Consider the following 13,216-nt stretch of genomic DNA (forward strand, 5'->3'; position numbering starts at 1 on the left):
TTAGGCATCGCCCCTGGAGAAGATGGAAGGAGAGAAGCGGCCGGAGCCCTACTCGGGCCTGTTCGCGGACGGGCACCTGGTCCTGTGGACGCTGTGCTCGGTGCTGCTGCCCGTGTTCATCACCTTCTGGTGCAGCCTTCAGCGGTCGCGCCGGCAGCTGCACCGCAGGGACATCTTCCGCAAGAGCAAGCACGGCTGGCACGACACGGACCTGTTCGGCCACCCCACCTACTGCTGCGTGTGCGCGCAGCACATCCTGCAGGGCGCCTTCTGCGACTGCTGCGGGCTGCGCGTGGACGAGGGCTGCCTCAAGAAGGCCGACAAGCGCTTCCAGTGCAAGGAGATCGTGCTCAAGCCGGACGCCAAGGCCCTGGACGCCATGCCCCACCACTGGATCCGGGGCAACGTCCCCCTGTGCAGCTGCTGTGTGGTGTGCACGCAGCAGTGCGGCAGTCAGCCGAAGCTCTGCGATTACAGGTATGGCCTTGGTGGGTCCCGAGGGTCCCACGGCTCTCCGTGGGAGTCAGGATTTAGGGCGTGGGTGCGGAGGCCCGCTTTGATCTCTGCCAAGTGGCCTGAAGTGCCCACTTGGAGGAAGCAGGCTCATCCACATTCAGGGCAGCTTGGCAATCGTCCTATGCTGAGATGATGCTAGCCTCCCTCACTCCTCAGCCAACTGACCTTTTGTCTGCCCTTTTGTACGCTCTCAGCTTCCGTCCAGAGGTCTCTAAGTGCTGCGTACTTATGGCCACCGTATGTTATAGTTTAGCTTTGGTTGCTGTTATCTCCACTTTATGTAAGAGGGGAAAAATGAAGTACGGATATTATCTCCACTTTATGTAAGAGGGGAAAATGAAGTACGGATAAGTTAACTTTCCCTGGAGTCTTAAAACGGATCCATCCTCCGTGTTGTATGTACAAGGAAGACAAGGGTCATTCCAAAGCAGCACTTCAGGTACCTTTTTCGAATTTAGGTTTCGATGCTATAGTGACATACAGCCCTTAAAGGTATACTCCTGTTGTCAGTGGTCTTTCAGGACATTAGCATCTTAGAAGGGTGACTTTGACGAAGCCAAACATATTGTAATGGCTTTAAATACACACTGAACAACATGTCTGTGTTCTTAAATAGTGTCTGGAACTAGGTAAAGGTCATGTTAGAGCTTGGTAATAAAAGGAAATGGTACTTTGCAGAACGTCTACTTATTTCACAGTTGAGAGAATTGTAGTCAGTAGTAAAATAGAATTCTGACCCCCCTGGACAGGGTTAGGAGTGCTATTACTACGAAGCCCTGTCTCAGCCTTAGATATGGACATCTCCATTGTGATGGGTTTCATTTCTGACAGGTAGAAAGGCCCCGAACCATGTTTAGGAACTGATATAGAAAGGTGGCACTAGAGAGCAAGTGACTTTTGATGTCTGTTGTTGTTTTTCAATCCCTTTTTTTTTTCTTAATTTGTGTGAGCATTGTTAAGTCAACACCTGTTTTTTAAAAATATTTTTTTATTGATTTCAAAGAGGAGAGGAAGTGAGAAAGAGGGAGGGAGAGATGAAAGACATGCCTCTTGCACACCCCCCGCTGGGGATCAAGCCTGCAACCAGGGCATGTGCCCTAACCAGAAATTCAGTCATAACCTCCTGGTTCATAGGTCGAAGCTCAACCACTGAGCACACTGGCAGTGTTCAACACCTATTTTTAAGTCTTATTTCTTTAGTTTTACCTATCAGATTTAGACTTAAGAATTTAACTTTTCCAAAAAAATATATTTTAAACAACTAGAGTTTTGTTACCACTCATTTTTATCTGGGCTCTTTGTCCTTTTTGGCATCCATAAGAGCTAGGTTACCAATGTCTTCACATTTTATGTTCTCCCTTGTAGGTAAGCTTCAGTCTTCAAGAGCTGGGATTAGTTGGAAAGAAGACATGAACTTAGTATTGTTTTTATTTCCTTCCCTTCTTTGTGTTGGTGCAGAATTAGATAAAAGTGGCTGCCATAAGTATCTTAACTGTGTTTCTAGAAAGATCATTAGGGTGGAGAATCAGAGCACTGTGTTTATTTGTGAAGGAGCAGACGGAGTACCTGCTCTGCTTAGAACCCTTCACATGCACTGATGGTCTTTCAGTGTAAACTCGAAGTGCTTCACACAGTCCTACATGCCCTCCAGACCCTGCCTGCCCTTTTAATCTTACCTACCGCCACCTGCATTAAACTTTTATGTATAAGCAACATCAGGAAGACTGTCCTTTTATTTCCTGTTCTTGTTTTTGTTTTTTGTTTTTCTCAAGGCTTTCCTCTCGGTCTTAAGTATCCTTCTCCTGGCTAGCTTCTATGCATCCTTAAAGACTCACCTTGAGCCCTTTCCTCTAGGAATCCTTGCCCTCAAATTTTTCTCTTGATGATAACATAATATCCTGTTTCTCTTTGGTTCTCAAAGTAAAGTCCCCACAACCACCAGCAGCAGCGTCACTTAGAAACTTGTTGGGAATGCAGATTCTAGGGTTGCCAGATTTAGCGAACAAAATAAAAATTTTTGCTGTATTTGGGACATACTTATACCTAAAAATTATTTATTTATCTGAAATTCAGATTTAACTGAGCAACCTCTATTTTTCCTGGCAACCCACTGAATCAGAAACTTGGGCTGGGGACCAGCATTCTTGCTTTAACAGGCTCTGCAGGTAACTTTAAAGTTGGAGAATCACTTGTATCTTTATGTAGCTTTTTTAAACATGAGCCCCTATCCTTAATCTTGTGCCCCCTCCCCACCCCCTTGAGCACAGTGAATGTTTGTGCTGATAAATCTCCTCTTCCTCATTAGCTTGTTCTTACTAGCACTGAGCATTCTGTCCAAGCATGCTAGAACCCTTCACCCGTGGTAGAAATGGTCTCTGTATAATTTAGGAAGGGCTTATTATTCCCAGGAAAAAAGAGCACAAGGCCCTGAAGTAGCGCACATTCTGCAATGTTCTGATTTATTTCAGCCAATAATTTTATTCAGGATTACAGTCAGCTATGACCTTCCGTTGGAATGAAATATTTGAGAAAGAGAAACAAGATAAATATCTATTTAGAACTTTTTTTTGTTTTATTTCAGAGGGAGAGGGAGAGAGATAGAAACATCAATGAGAGAGAGAATCCTCGATCCGCTGCCTCCTGCACGCCCCCCACCGGGGATCAAGCCCACAACCCAGGCATGCGCTTCCTGACCGGAATCAAACCCAGGGCTCCCCTTCCTTCTCCCCCCCCCCAGTCCCCAAGCCAACGCTCTATCCCCTGAGCCAAACCAGCCAGGGCTATTTAGAACTTTTAAACACAGGCCAGACTGTCCCTGTCTCTGGATTTTATCAAGCACTGTTGGGGGCTCCTATTCTTGGGATATCTGTGATTTTAAATGAACTGTGAAGGCTGTACAATAAGTTAGCATTTCAAAGGGCAAGTGATGCCTGCAGCCCAGTTAAACTCCGTAGACAAGTGACAAAGGCCCTTTAATTTATGTTCAGTCATTATTTAGTTTTCACATAGTAAGCATCTGTTTCTTGCCACACACTGTGCTGGATTCTTACTTTCCTGTAGATTTTTTCCTTTTTTTTTTTCCCTGCTTCTACTTCCTTTTAATCTTTTCACCTCTCTTCTAAACTAAATAGGAAATTAGTTTATATTTTTAAATATTCACTACAGTTATTAAATGAACCTTTGTTCCTTTTGTGTTCTCTCTCATTAAGAAAACATAAGGTGCCTTTTTATTTATGAGGTCTTTCTTCATTACGTCCCACTCCACACACACACACACACACACACACACACACACACACACTGTGATTCATAAAACAAAGCTTCTGACTCTTGGAAGGTAATTACATTGGCAGCTTTAGTCTCAGCTTTGATCTTAAATTTTATATCTCTGTGTTCTGTTGGTATGTGTTTATGCGTTTTATTAATTATCTGAAACAGTAAAAAATAGCAAATCATCTTCTAGAACAGAAGTAGGCAAACTTTTTCTGTTAAGAGTCAAAACTACGTTATTTTAAGTTTTGCAGATCATGTGGTCTGTCATAATTACTTAACTCTACTACACAATATAGAACAAAGCCAGCCGTGGACAATACATAAATGAATGGGTGTAGCTGTTTACAAAAAATCAGATGGCAGGGGTGTAGGTCTTTACAGCATAAAAACATTTGGATAAACCACAAAAAGAAATATAGATCTATCAAAAAATAAACAAGTACATTAAAAAGTACCTTTAAAAGAAAACAAACTATGCCCTAACTGGTTTGGCTCAGTGGATAGAGCATCGGCCTGTGGACTGAAGGGTCCAGGGTTCGATTCCAGTCAAGGGCATGTACCTTGATTGCGGGCACATCCCCAGTAGGGAGGATGCAGGAGGCAGCTGATCAATGTTACTTTCTCATCGATGTTTCTAACTCTCTATCCCCCTCCCTTCCTCTCTGTAAAAAATCAATAAAATATATTTTTTTTAAAAAAGAAAAACTAGTTTGCAATAAATATGACAGAAAAATGTTGATATCCTACACAAAATAATGCATGCATTTATTAAAATATAGGGCATGAATCAATTAACAAAAGGCCAAAAAAAATTCAACTTCACCTGGTGATCAAAGACATCCAAATGAAAACAACAAAATACTTTCTTGTCTATCACATTATCAAAAAAAAAAAAAAGTTAGGCCATAACCGGCTTGGCTCAGTGTATAGAGCGTCGGCCTGCGGACTGAAAGGTCCCAGGTTTGATTCCGGTCAAGGGCATGTGCCTTGGTTGCGGGCACATCCCCAGTAGGAGGTGTGCAGGAGGCAGCTGATCGATGTTTCTAGCTCTCTCTCTCTCTCCCCCTTCCTCTCTGTAAAAAAATAAAATATATTTTTTTAAAAAGTCCTAATGAACAGTATTAGCAAGTGTTAGATACGATGGACACATTCGTGCACTGATACGCATATTGGGCAGACATATCAAGAACCTTAGGAAAATGCATGGCCTGTGACTCAGTATCTTGACTTCTAAGAGTCCAGAAAAATAGCCTCATTTATGTTTAAGCCTCATTTTATTCCTCGTGTTATTTATACTTAGAAAAATAAACTATATGTTTGGGAGGGGAAACAGAAAAGGGGTTAAATAAATTATGTTATATCCATATGATATTACTCATTCTTTGCAAACCATGTTTTTTAGAAATATTTCATGGCATAGCTCATATTCATAATACAATGTGGGAAGAAAAAAAGTGCTATCCAGTTATATATACTACATCATATCCCTAACCTGGAAACCAAACATTTATGCACTGTAAAAATCGAGAGTAAGCACATGTAAAAGTTAAGAGTGACTATTTCTGGATGAGCTTTATTTTATGTCTTTTTCAAGAATAAGCTGATGTTACCTCATTTTAAATACAATTTTAAAATGTATACCAATACACGAAGATATTCTGGTTTTTAGAAACTCAGGCAATTTACAAAAGAATATAGAGAAAAAAGTAAATGTTGTCATCCTTCAGTCCCACTTTCCTTCCCAGAGGAAACCACTGTGAAATAAATCAGTGAGTAACCTTTTATATTATTTTCAATGATAACATACTACTTTAAAGTTAACAGAAAGTGGGCAGAGGTACAGTACCTCAGCTGCATAAGCCATCTTTTATAGTTCGAAAGCAAGCATCAACAAAGGTTATCAGGCAAGTTATTTTACAGTTTCCTCTAACGCAGGGGTTCTCAACCTTCGTAATGCCGAGACCCATTAATACAGTTCCTCGCCGAAACCGGTTTGGCTCAGTGGATAGAGCGTCAGTCTGCGGACTGAAAGTCCCGGGTTCGATTTTGGTCAAGGGTTGCAGGCACATCCCCAGTAGGAGATGTGCAGGAGGCAGCTGATCGATGTTTCTAACTCTCTCTCTCCCTTCCTCTCTGTAAAAAATCAATAAATATATTTTTTAAAAAATACAGTTCTTCATGTTGTGGTGACCCCCAACCATGAAATTTCGTTGCTACTTCATAACTGTAATTTTGCTACTGTTATGAATCGTAATGTACATATCTGACCTGCAGGATGTATTTTCATTGTTACAAATTGAACATAATTAAAGCATAGTGATTAATCACAAAAACATTATATAATTATAAATGTGTTTTCTGATGGTCTTAGGCGACCCCTGGGAAAGGGTCGTTCGACCCCCAAAGGGGTCGCGACCCACGGGTTGAGAGCCGCTGCTCTAACAGCTCATGCAAATAACTCTTCTGTCAGCAGTAAATAGCAGTAATTACTTGACAAATATGAACATCCAACCAGAAAAAACAACAACCTTAAACTAGAAGGCTAAACTGTTGATCTGGGGGTGAAAGAGTAATTATCCTTTTTTTAAATTATTCCTTTAACTCTGACGTCTGTTTTCAGCCGGCCTGCAGTCATCTGATCGCCAGAGCTGCCTGATCTGGGAGAGGATTAACTGCTGAACAGATTAATGACAGGAACCCGGGACCTTGACCAGCATGTTCCCTGCTGGTTTCAGCACTGGTCCACACAAAGGCCGATCTGAATGTGCATGTCTTCTGTCTGGATTTCAAATGCAAACATATAGATTCATTTCGTATTAACAGCCACCAAGAAATGGACTATTTTACTGTAGTTAGTAATATTCACAGATGGGTATATAAGTAAAGATATTTTCACATGGACCCTGAGGAATGCTTCAAGGACCCAGGCCAGTGGGGCATTCAAGCACTAAGGACTGTAGGCCTCACAACCCTGCCTCAACCAAAGCACAAATGAATAATACACAGAACAGTTGTTCTAGATCGGCTTTTGTTTCTGTGGATCAGATCTACTGATATTTACCATGTTATAAATTAAAACAGAACTTTTCAGTATTCATTTTTAAAAGATTGATCATGATAACAAATACTGGGTTGTTGTTTTTTAATTTTAGAGAGGAAGGGAGAGGGAGAGAGAAATAGAAACATCAATGATGAGAGAAAGTCATCGATCAGGTGCCTCATGCATGCCCCACACTGGGGATCAAATCCAAAACCCGGGTATATGCCCTGATGGAAATAGAACTGTGACCTCCTGGTTCATAGGTCAACACTCAACCAGTGAGCCACTGGCCAGGCTAAATACTGCATTTTTATCAAAATGAAATAAATGAAAATCTAAAGAAAAGAGTGATGTTAGTTGTGGTACATCTCTTTGGCTTAGAAGTCAGCTCAGAGTCTCCTATGTATTTCTGCATCAGTTTATTGATGTAGCACCTGTCATACAGCTTTTTGAAAACTCCACTGCACACTTTTGAGAGAATGAGGGTAAAAATAACATTATTATTATTATTATTATTTAAATGATTTTAACCTCACAGACACCGTGAAAGGATCTTAGGAGCCCTAAACCATCTTTTATTTTATTTTTTAATATATTTTATTGATTTTTTTACAGAGAGGAAGGGAAAGGGATAGAGAGCTAGAAACATTGATGAGAGAGAAACATTGATCAGCTGCCTCCTGCACACCCCCTACTGGGGATGTGCCCGCAACCAAGGTACGTGCCCTTGACCGGAATCGAACCCTGGAACCCTTCAGTCCGCAGGCCAACGCTCTATCCACTGAGCCAAATCAGTTAGGGCCTAAACCACCTTTTAAAAAACACTGTCAAACTGCCAAGTATGTTCAAACTTTATTGCTCTATTTTCACTATAGGTACAATTATAAATCTTTCAGTTGCCACATTTTATGCTCAGTAGTGATGACATTACTGTTTTAGGTTTTTTGACAGAAATGATTGGTCTGCAGATCAGTAAGCTATGGTTTAAGTTACTCATTATTGTCTTTGTTTCTTCCACCCCTCAGGTGCATTTGGTGTCAGAAAACTGTCCATGATGAGTGCATGAGAAGTAGCTTAAAGAACGAAGCCTGTGATTTCGGAGAATTCAGAAACCTCGTCATTCCACCCAGTTACTTAACCTCTATTAATCAGATGCGTAAAGACAAAAAAACAGATTATGCAATGGTAATCAGAGTTCATTTGTCCCTGTGTAATTGATTTCCAGGAAGTGGTTTAAGTCAGTGTGTGACCATTACAACTCTGTGTATGTGAGAAGAATCGTTATGGTAAACCATAAATCCCTACCCAGATCCTAGAGGTGTGCCACAAATGTGGGCTCTTGAGTTCTTTCATGTCTAAAAGGAAACGTTATATTAGTGGTTTCTAAATCACTGCCTGTTTCTGGACTTGGGGAACTTTTTAAATATACAGGTTCCTGAACCCACTTCCATGACCATGTCTGATTTAGTAAGTAGGTCCCAGGAATCCATCCATGTGTTTTTAAGGTTCTCAGATGATTCTGATGAACAGCTAGAATTGGGATTCATGATTATTGTCAGTGAAAAGAAAATGTAGATTTTCCTCACACATTGTTCTCTAGAAGAATTTTTCCGTTGGGAACTTTACACAGGGTGTCTAGAGATGCATTTACATTGCTCATTATATGATCCCACAAATAATGTTGAACATTGAAGCTGCTAACAGCACTTAACAGTATTTTTGTGTATGAAAACTGATGTAAATGTATCTCTCAGTCGTTATGTAGCTCTGAAGGAATAACTATAAATATTGGCATTGATTTTCTACATGAATATGCCAAAATGGTTAAACTGCTTTATTTTAAAATTAAATTGTGTCTTTTCCAACTTAGGATTTTATATCTTAAATGTCATCTTTGTCAATATTCCTGCAAAAAAAAGGGGAATTTGAAAATTTAAAAACATTATGTTTAATGTTGTGGTACATTTTTTAAAATATGTTTTTACTGATTTCTTTTTTAGAGAGAGAGGGAGGGGAATAGAGAAGCATTGATCTGCTACCTTCTGCATGCCCCCCACTGGAGATCCAGCCTGCAACATGGGCATGTGCCCTGACCAGGAATTGAACTTCAACCTCCTAGTTCATGGGTTGATGCCCAACCACTGTGCCATACTGACCGGGCTGTGATACATATTTTTAAATGTACAATCCCTAGCCCTGTCCTGCATGGTTCCGTTGTTTGGAGTGTCTCCCATACATTGAAGGGTCTCTGGTTTGATTCCCGGTCAAGGAACATAGGTTCCTTGTAGCTTCAGTCCCAGTCTCGGCATGTACAGGAGGCAACTGATCAATGTTTTTCTCTCATACTGATGTGTTGTTGTTTTTTCTCTCTCTCTCTCTCTCTCTCTCTCTCTCTCTCTCTCTCTCTCTCTCTCTCTCTCTCTCTCTCTCTCTCTCTCTCTCTCTCTCTCTCTCTTTGTCTCCTCTCCCTCTCTCTCTGGAATCAATAAAAAAAAAATATCCTCAGGTGAGGATTTAAAAAATTATAATAAAGATAAGTAAATAAATGTACAACCATTATGTATTTTAATTTACTCTGAGATCACAAGGAGTGAGAATTGCTAAGAAAAAACACACAAAACAACTCCATGTTTCCATCCACAAGAAGAAGGGGAGAGAAAATAAATTGTTAGGTTAGAAAAACATTAATTTCATTTGACTTTGGGCTTTGTACAAGTCTGGATTCTTTCATCTATTTCTGAGTACCCATTTGAAAAAAGCAAATAAACTTGCAAACTATATATTAGACTATATCCAGAAAAGGACAGTCAAGGTAAAAGAGCAGAGAAAGTCATTGTCCATTCTATGAAAGGTCAAAAGAACGTGAAATGCATTGTCTAGGAGACAAGACTAATGAAAGATAATACGCTTCAAGTGTTTGAGCACAGCATTATAGGGAAAAACAAGTAAAATTTCTAGTTGCTTCAGAAAATGAAATTAGAACAAAGAATAAAAGTTATTGAAAGACAGATTTTTAACTCCATTTAAGTCAAGACTGTAATAATTTAGCAGTAGGATGGGGTGCCTTGTTAGTGAGTTCTTATATGCGTATCTAAGCATACACTGGAGGACTTAACTAGGATAATGTACAAGAGAATTGTACATTACGTGGAAGCTAAATTAGTTCATCTTTAAGGTCCCGTCCTGTTCTTTGATTTTTATATTGTATTTGTTGTTCTGGGATAGTTGTTTTTCTCTCAGCAAATTACAGCACTGTTATCAAGAAATGAAAAATTGAGGGGTAGGGTAGGTGGGGGAAGGTATAGGAAGGATAAATAGTGATGGAAGGAGACTTGACTAGAAAACAATACAATGTACAGATGAGATATTTAACTTTTTCATTCACCTTAATTTTTTTAGCTAGCCTCTAAGCTTGGGAAGCAATGGACTCCATTAATAATCCTGGCCAACTCTCGTAGTGGAACTAACATGGGAGATGGACTATTGGGAGAATTCAGGATCCTTCTAAACCCAGTCCAGGTATCTAAAGAGAAAACCTTCCTTTCAGTGTTAATCTTTTCATTTTAGCTTTTCATTTTTCCTAAATTGTAATGGTTATTAATTGTTTCAACCAGTATTCACCTGATTGTAGGAAAGAATAATTATAAAAGTATCAAACTATTCTAATATATTGAGAAAGGAACTCATGGTGAAGGTATAAAATGGTGCAGCCATGTTAGATAACAGTTTGGAGGTTTCTTAAAAAATTAAACATATAGCCTCGCCAGTGTGGCTCAGTGGTTGAGCGTTGACCTATGAACCAGGAGGTCATGGTTTGATTCCTGGTCAGAGCACATGCCTGGGTTCAATCTACCCAAGGGAAATGAAAACATGTTTCACAAAGACTTTTATGCAAATATTCATAGTAGCATTATAGCCAAAAACTAGAAACAGCCCACCTGTCCAAGAAGCCAGATGCAAGGGGCCCATATTGTATGATTTGATGTATGATCTCCCCGGAAAAGGCAAATCTGTAGAAACAGTACATTCGTGGTCGCCTGAGGTAGGAAATCGGAAGGGACTGCACCTGGACACTGAGGGATCTTATCAGAGCGACGAAAGTTCTAAAGTGCTGATGCACAGCTCAGTAAACTTCCTAACAGTCATTGAATTGTTCACTTGAAATGGGTGAATTTCATTAGATGTAAATTATACCTCAGTTAAAAAATAAAGATAAAACAATTGCGCCATTGAAATTGAAGTTACGTGCTAGCAGCTTCTGCTTTGAAAAACTAAACAACCCATTGTGCAACAATCAAAGACGCACTGATGTTTTTCCTTCCAATGTGTATTTTCCCCTTTCAACATTATACATTAAGTAAAAAGCATGTAAAGGAAAAGAACAGTCTAACATAGAGCCTGGCATATTGTTACAGATCAGTGCATTGCAGCCAGTCTTTTACTTAACCATGTCTATACCATCTACAGCAGCAGTTCTCAACCTGTGGGTCGAGACCCCTTTGGGGGTCGAATGACCCTTTCACAGGGGTCGCCTAAGATCATCGGAAAACACATATATAATTACATAATGTTTTTGTGATTAATCACTATGCTTTAATTATGTTCAATTTGTAACAATGAAAATACATCCTGCATATCAGATATTTACATTATGATTTATAACAGTAGCAAAATTACAGTTATGAAGTGGCAATGAAAATAATTTTACGGTTGGGGGTCACCACAACATGAGGAACTGTATTAAAGGGTCATAATATTAGGAAGATTGAGAACCACTGATCTAGAGGGAAGTCATACTGACAAGTGGAGGACAGTGTTGGATAAAAATAATTGTTTTCTTTCATTTTTAGGTTTTTGATGTAACTAAAACTCCCCCCATCAAAGCCCTGCAACTTTGTACTCTTCTTCCTTATCACTCAGCTCGAGTACTTGTGTGTGGAGGGGATGGGACTGTGGGCTGGGTCCTGGATGCCATTGATGAAATGAAGATTAAGGTACCAACCTCTAAGACAGTAACGGCAAACATTTTGAGCTTGGCGTGTCAGCATTTTGAAAAACCCTAACTTAACTCTGGTGCCGTGACACATATAGAAATTTTTTGGTATTTGCAACCATAGTAAAACAAAGACTTGTATTTTTGATATTTATTTTATATATTTAAATGCTATTTAACAAAGAATAATCAACCAAAAAAATGAGTTTGTGTGTCACCTCTGATACGCGTGTCATAGGTTCGCCATCACTGCTAAGATCTGAGTGAGAAGTCATACGTTAGGCTGAGTACTTGCCTTTCACATGAGCACTAAGATAATCATACAAGATTTTTGGTTATATCTTTTATTTGCAGATGAATATGAGAAGACTGCCAATTTGGTATATTATGATTAAGCAGTTAGCATAAACTTTAGCAAAACAACATTCAGTTGTTATATTTATATCTTTATTGCTCCCGTCATTAAGTTTTACCAAATGTTATTACTGTACAAATAGAAGAGAAAAATCTAAACTCTATCTTCCATATTCTAGGGGCAAGAAAAATACATCCCACAAGTTGCAGTCTTGCCTCTGGGAACAGGCAACGATCTATCCAATACATTGGGCTGGGGCACAAGTTACACGGGTGAAATCCCAGTTGCCCAGGTCTTAAGAAATGTGATGGAAGCAGATGGAATTAAACTGGACAGGTAAGTTGCACTTCCCCCAAAAAAATAGAATTTTGAGCTTTGAGAATTTTGTTTGGTTTATAAATGAAGTCTTGTATAAGTTATAAAGTTAAATGTAATTTAAAAGTGAAAGACTGCCAAAACCGGTTTGGCTCAGTGAATAGAGCATCGGCCTGCGGACTGAAAGGTCCCAGGTTCGATTCCGGTCAAGGGCATGTACCTGGGTTGTGGGCACATCCCCAGTAGGAGATGTGCAGGAGGCAGCTGATCGATGTTTCTCTCTCACCGATGTTTCTAACTCTCTGTCCCTCTCCCTTCCTCTCTGTAAAAAATCAATAAAATATATTTAAAAAAAAAAAAACAACATAAAAGTGAAAGACTATGTTAGTTGTACTTAAACATAGATGATGGTGTTTTTATTTTGTTGCTGTAATATTTTCTTGTTATATAAGGACTGAAGTCACATGTTAGGCTGAATACTTATCTCAAAATTTGCATACTCACAGATGTGCTTATTTTTCTTTTTTTGTTGTTTTTTTGTTTTGTTTTGTTTTGTTTTTGTTTTGTTTTTTTTCACTTTCATTAAATCTTTATTGTTCAGATTATTACATTTGTTCCTCTTTTTTCCCCCCATAACTCCCCTCCTCCAAGTTCCCGCTCCACCCTCCGCCCACACTCCCCACCCACTGTCCTCATCCATAGGTGCACGATTTTTGTCCAGTCT

General features: G+C 39.6%; 1 protein-coding gene across 2 annotated transcripts in view; it reads left to right on the forward strand.

Moving 5' to 3' along the window:
- Positions 1–6: 6 nt before the first annotated feature.
- Positions 7–13,216, forward strand: part of DGKE (diacylglycerol kinase epsilon) — a 27,574-nt gene continuing 14,364 nt past the window's right edge. For both annotated transcript variants that reach the window (XM_006758671.2, XM_015560613.1), the window contains exons 1-5: positions 7–477; positions 7,855–8,014; positions 10,229–10,348; positions 11,680–11,823; positions 12,356–12,513. In XM_006758671.2, the coding sequence (XP_006758734.1) occupies positions 23–477; positions 7,855–8,014; positions 10,229–10,348; positions 11,680–11,823; positions 12,356–12,513 (1,037 nt within the window). In that variant the 5' untranslated portion in view covers positions 7–22. The remainder of the gene's footprint in view (positions 478–7,854; positions 8,015–10,228; positions 10,349–11,679; positions 11,824–12,355; positions 12,514–13,216) is intronic.

This window comes from Myotis davidii, unplaced genomic scaffold, assembly GCF_000327345.1.
Source record: "Myotis davidii unplaced genomic scaffold, ASM32734v1 scaffold595, whole genome shotgun sequence".
In the NCBI taxonomy this organism is placed as follows: domain Eukaryota; kingdom Metazoa; phylum Chordata; class Mammalia; order Chiroptera; family Vespertilionidae; genus Myotis; species Myotis davidii.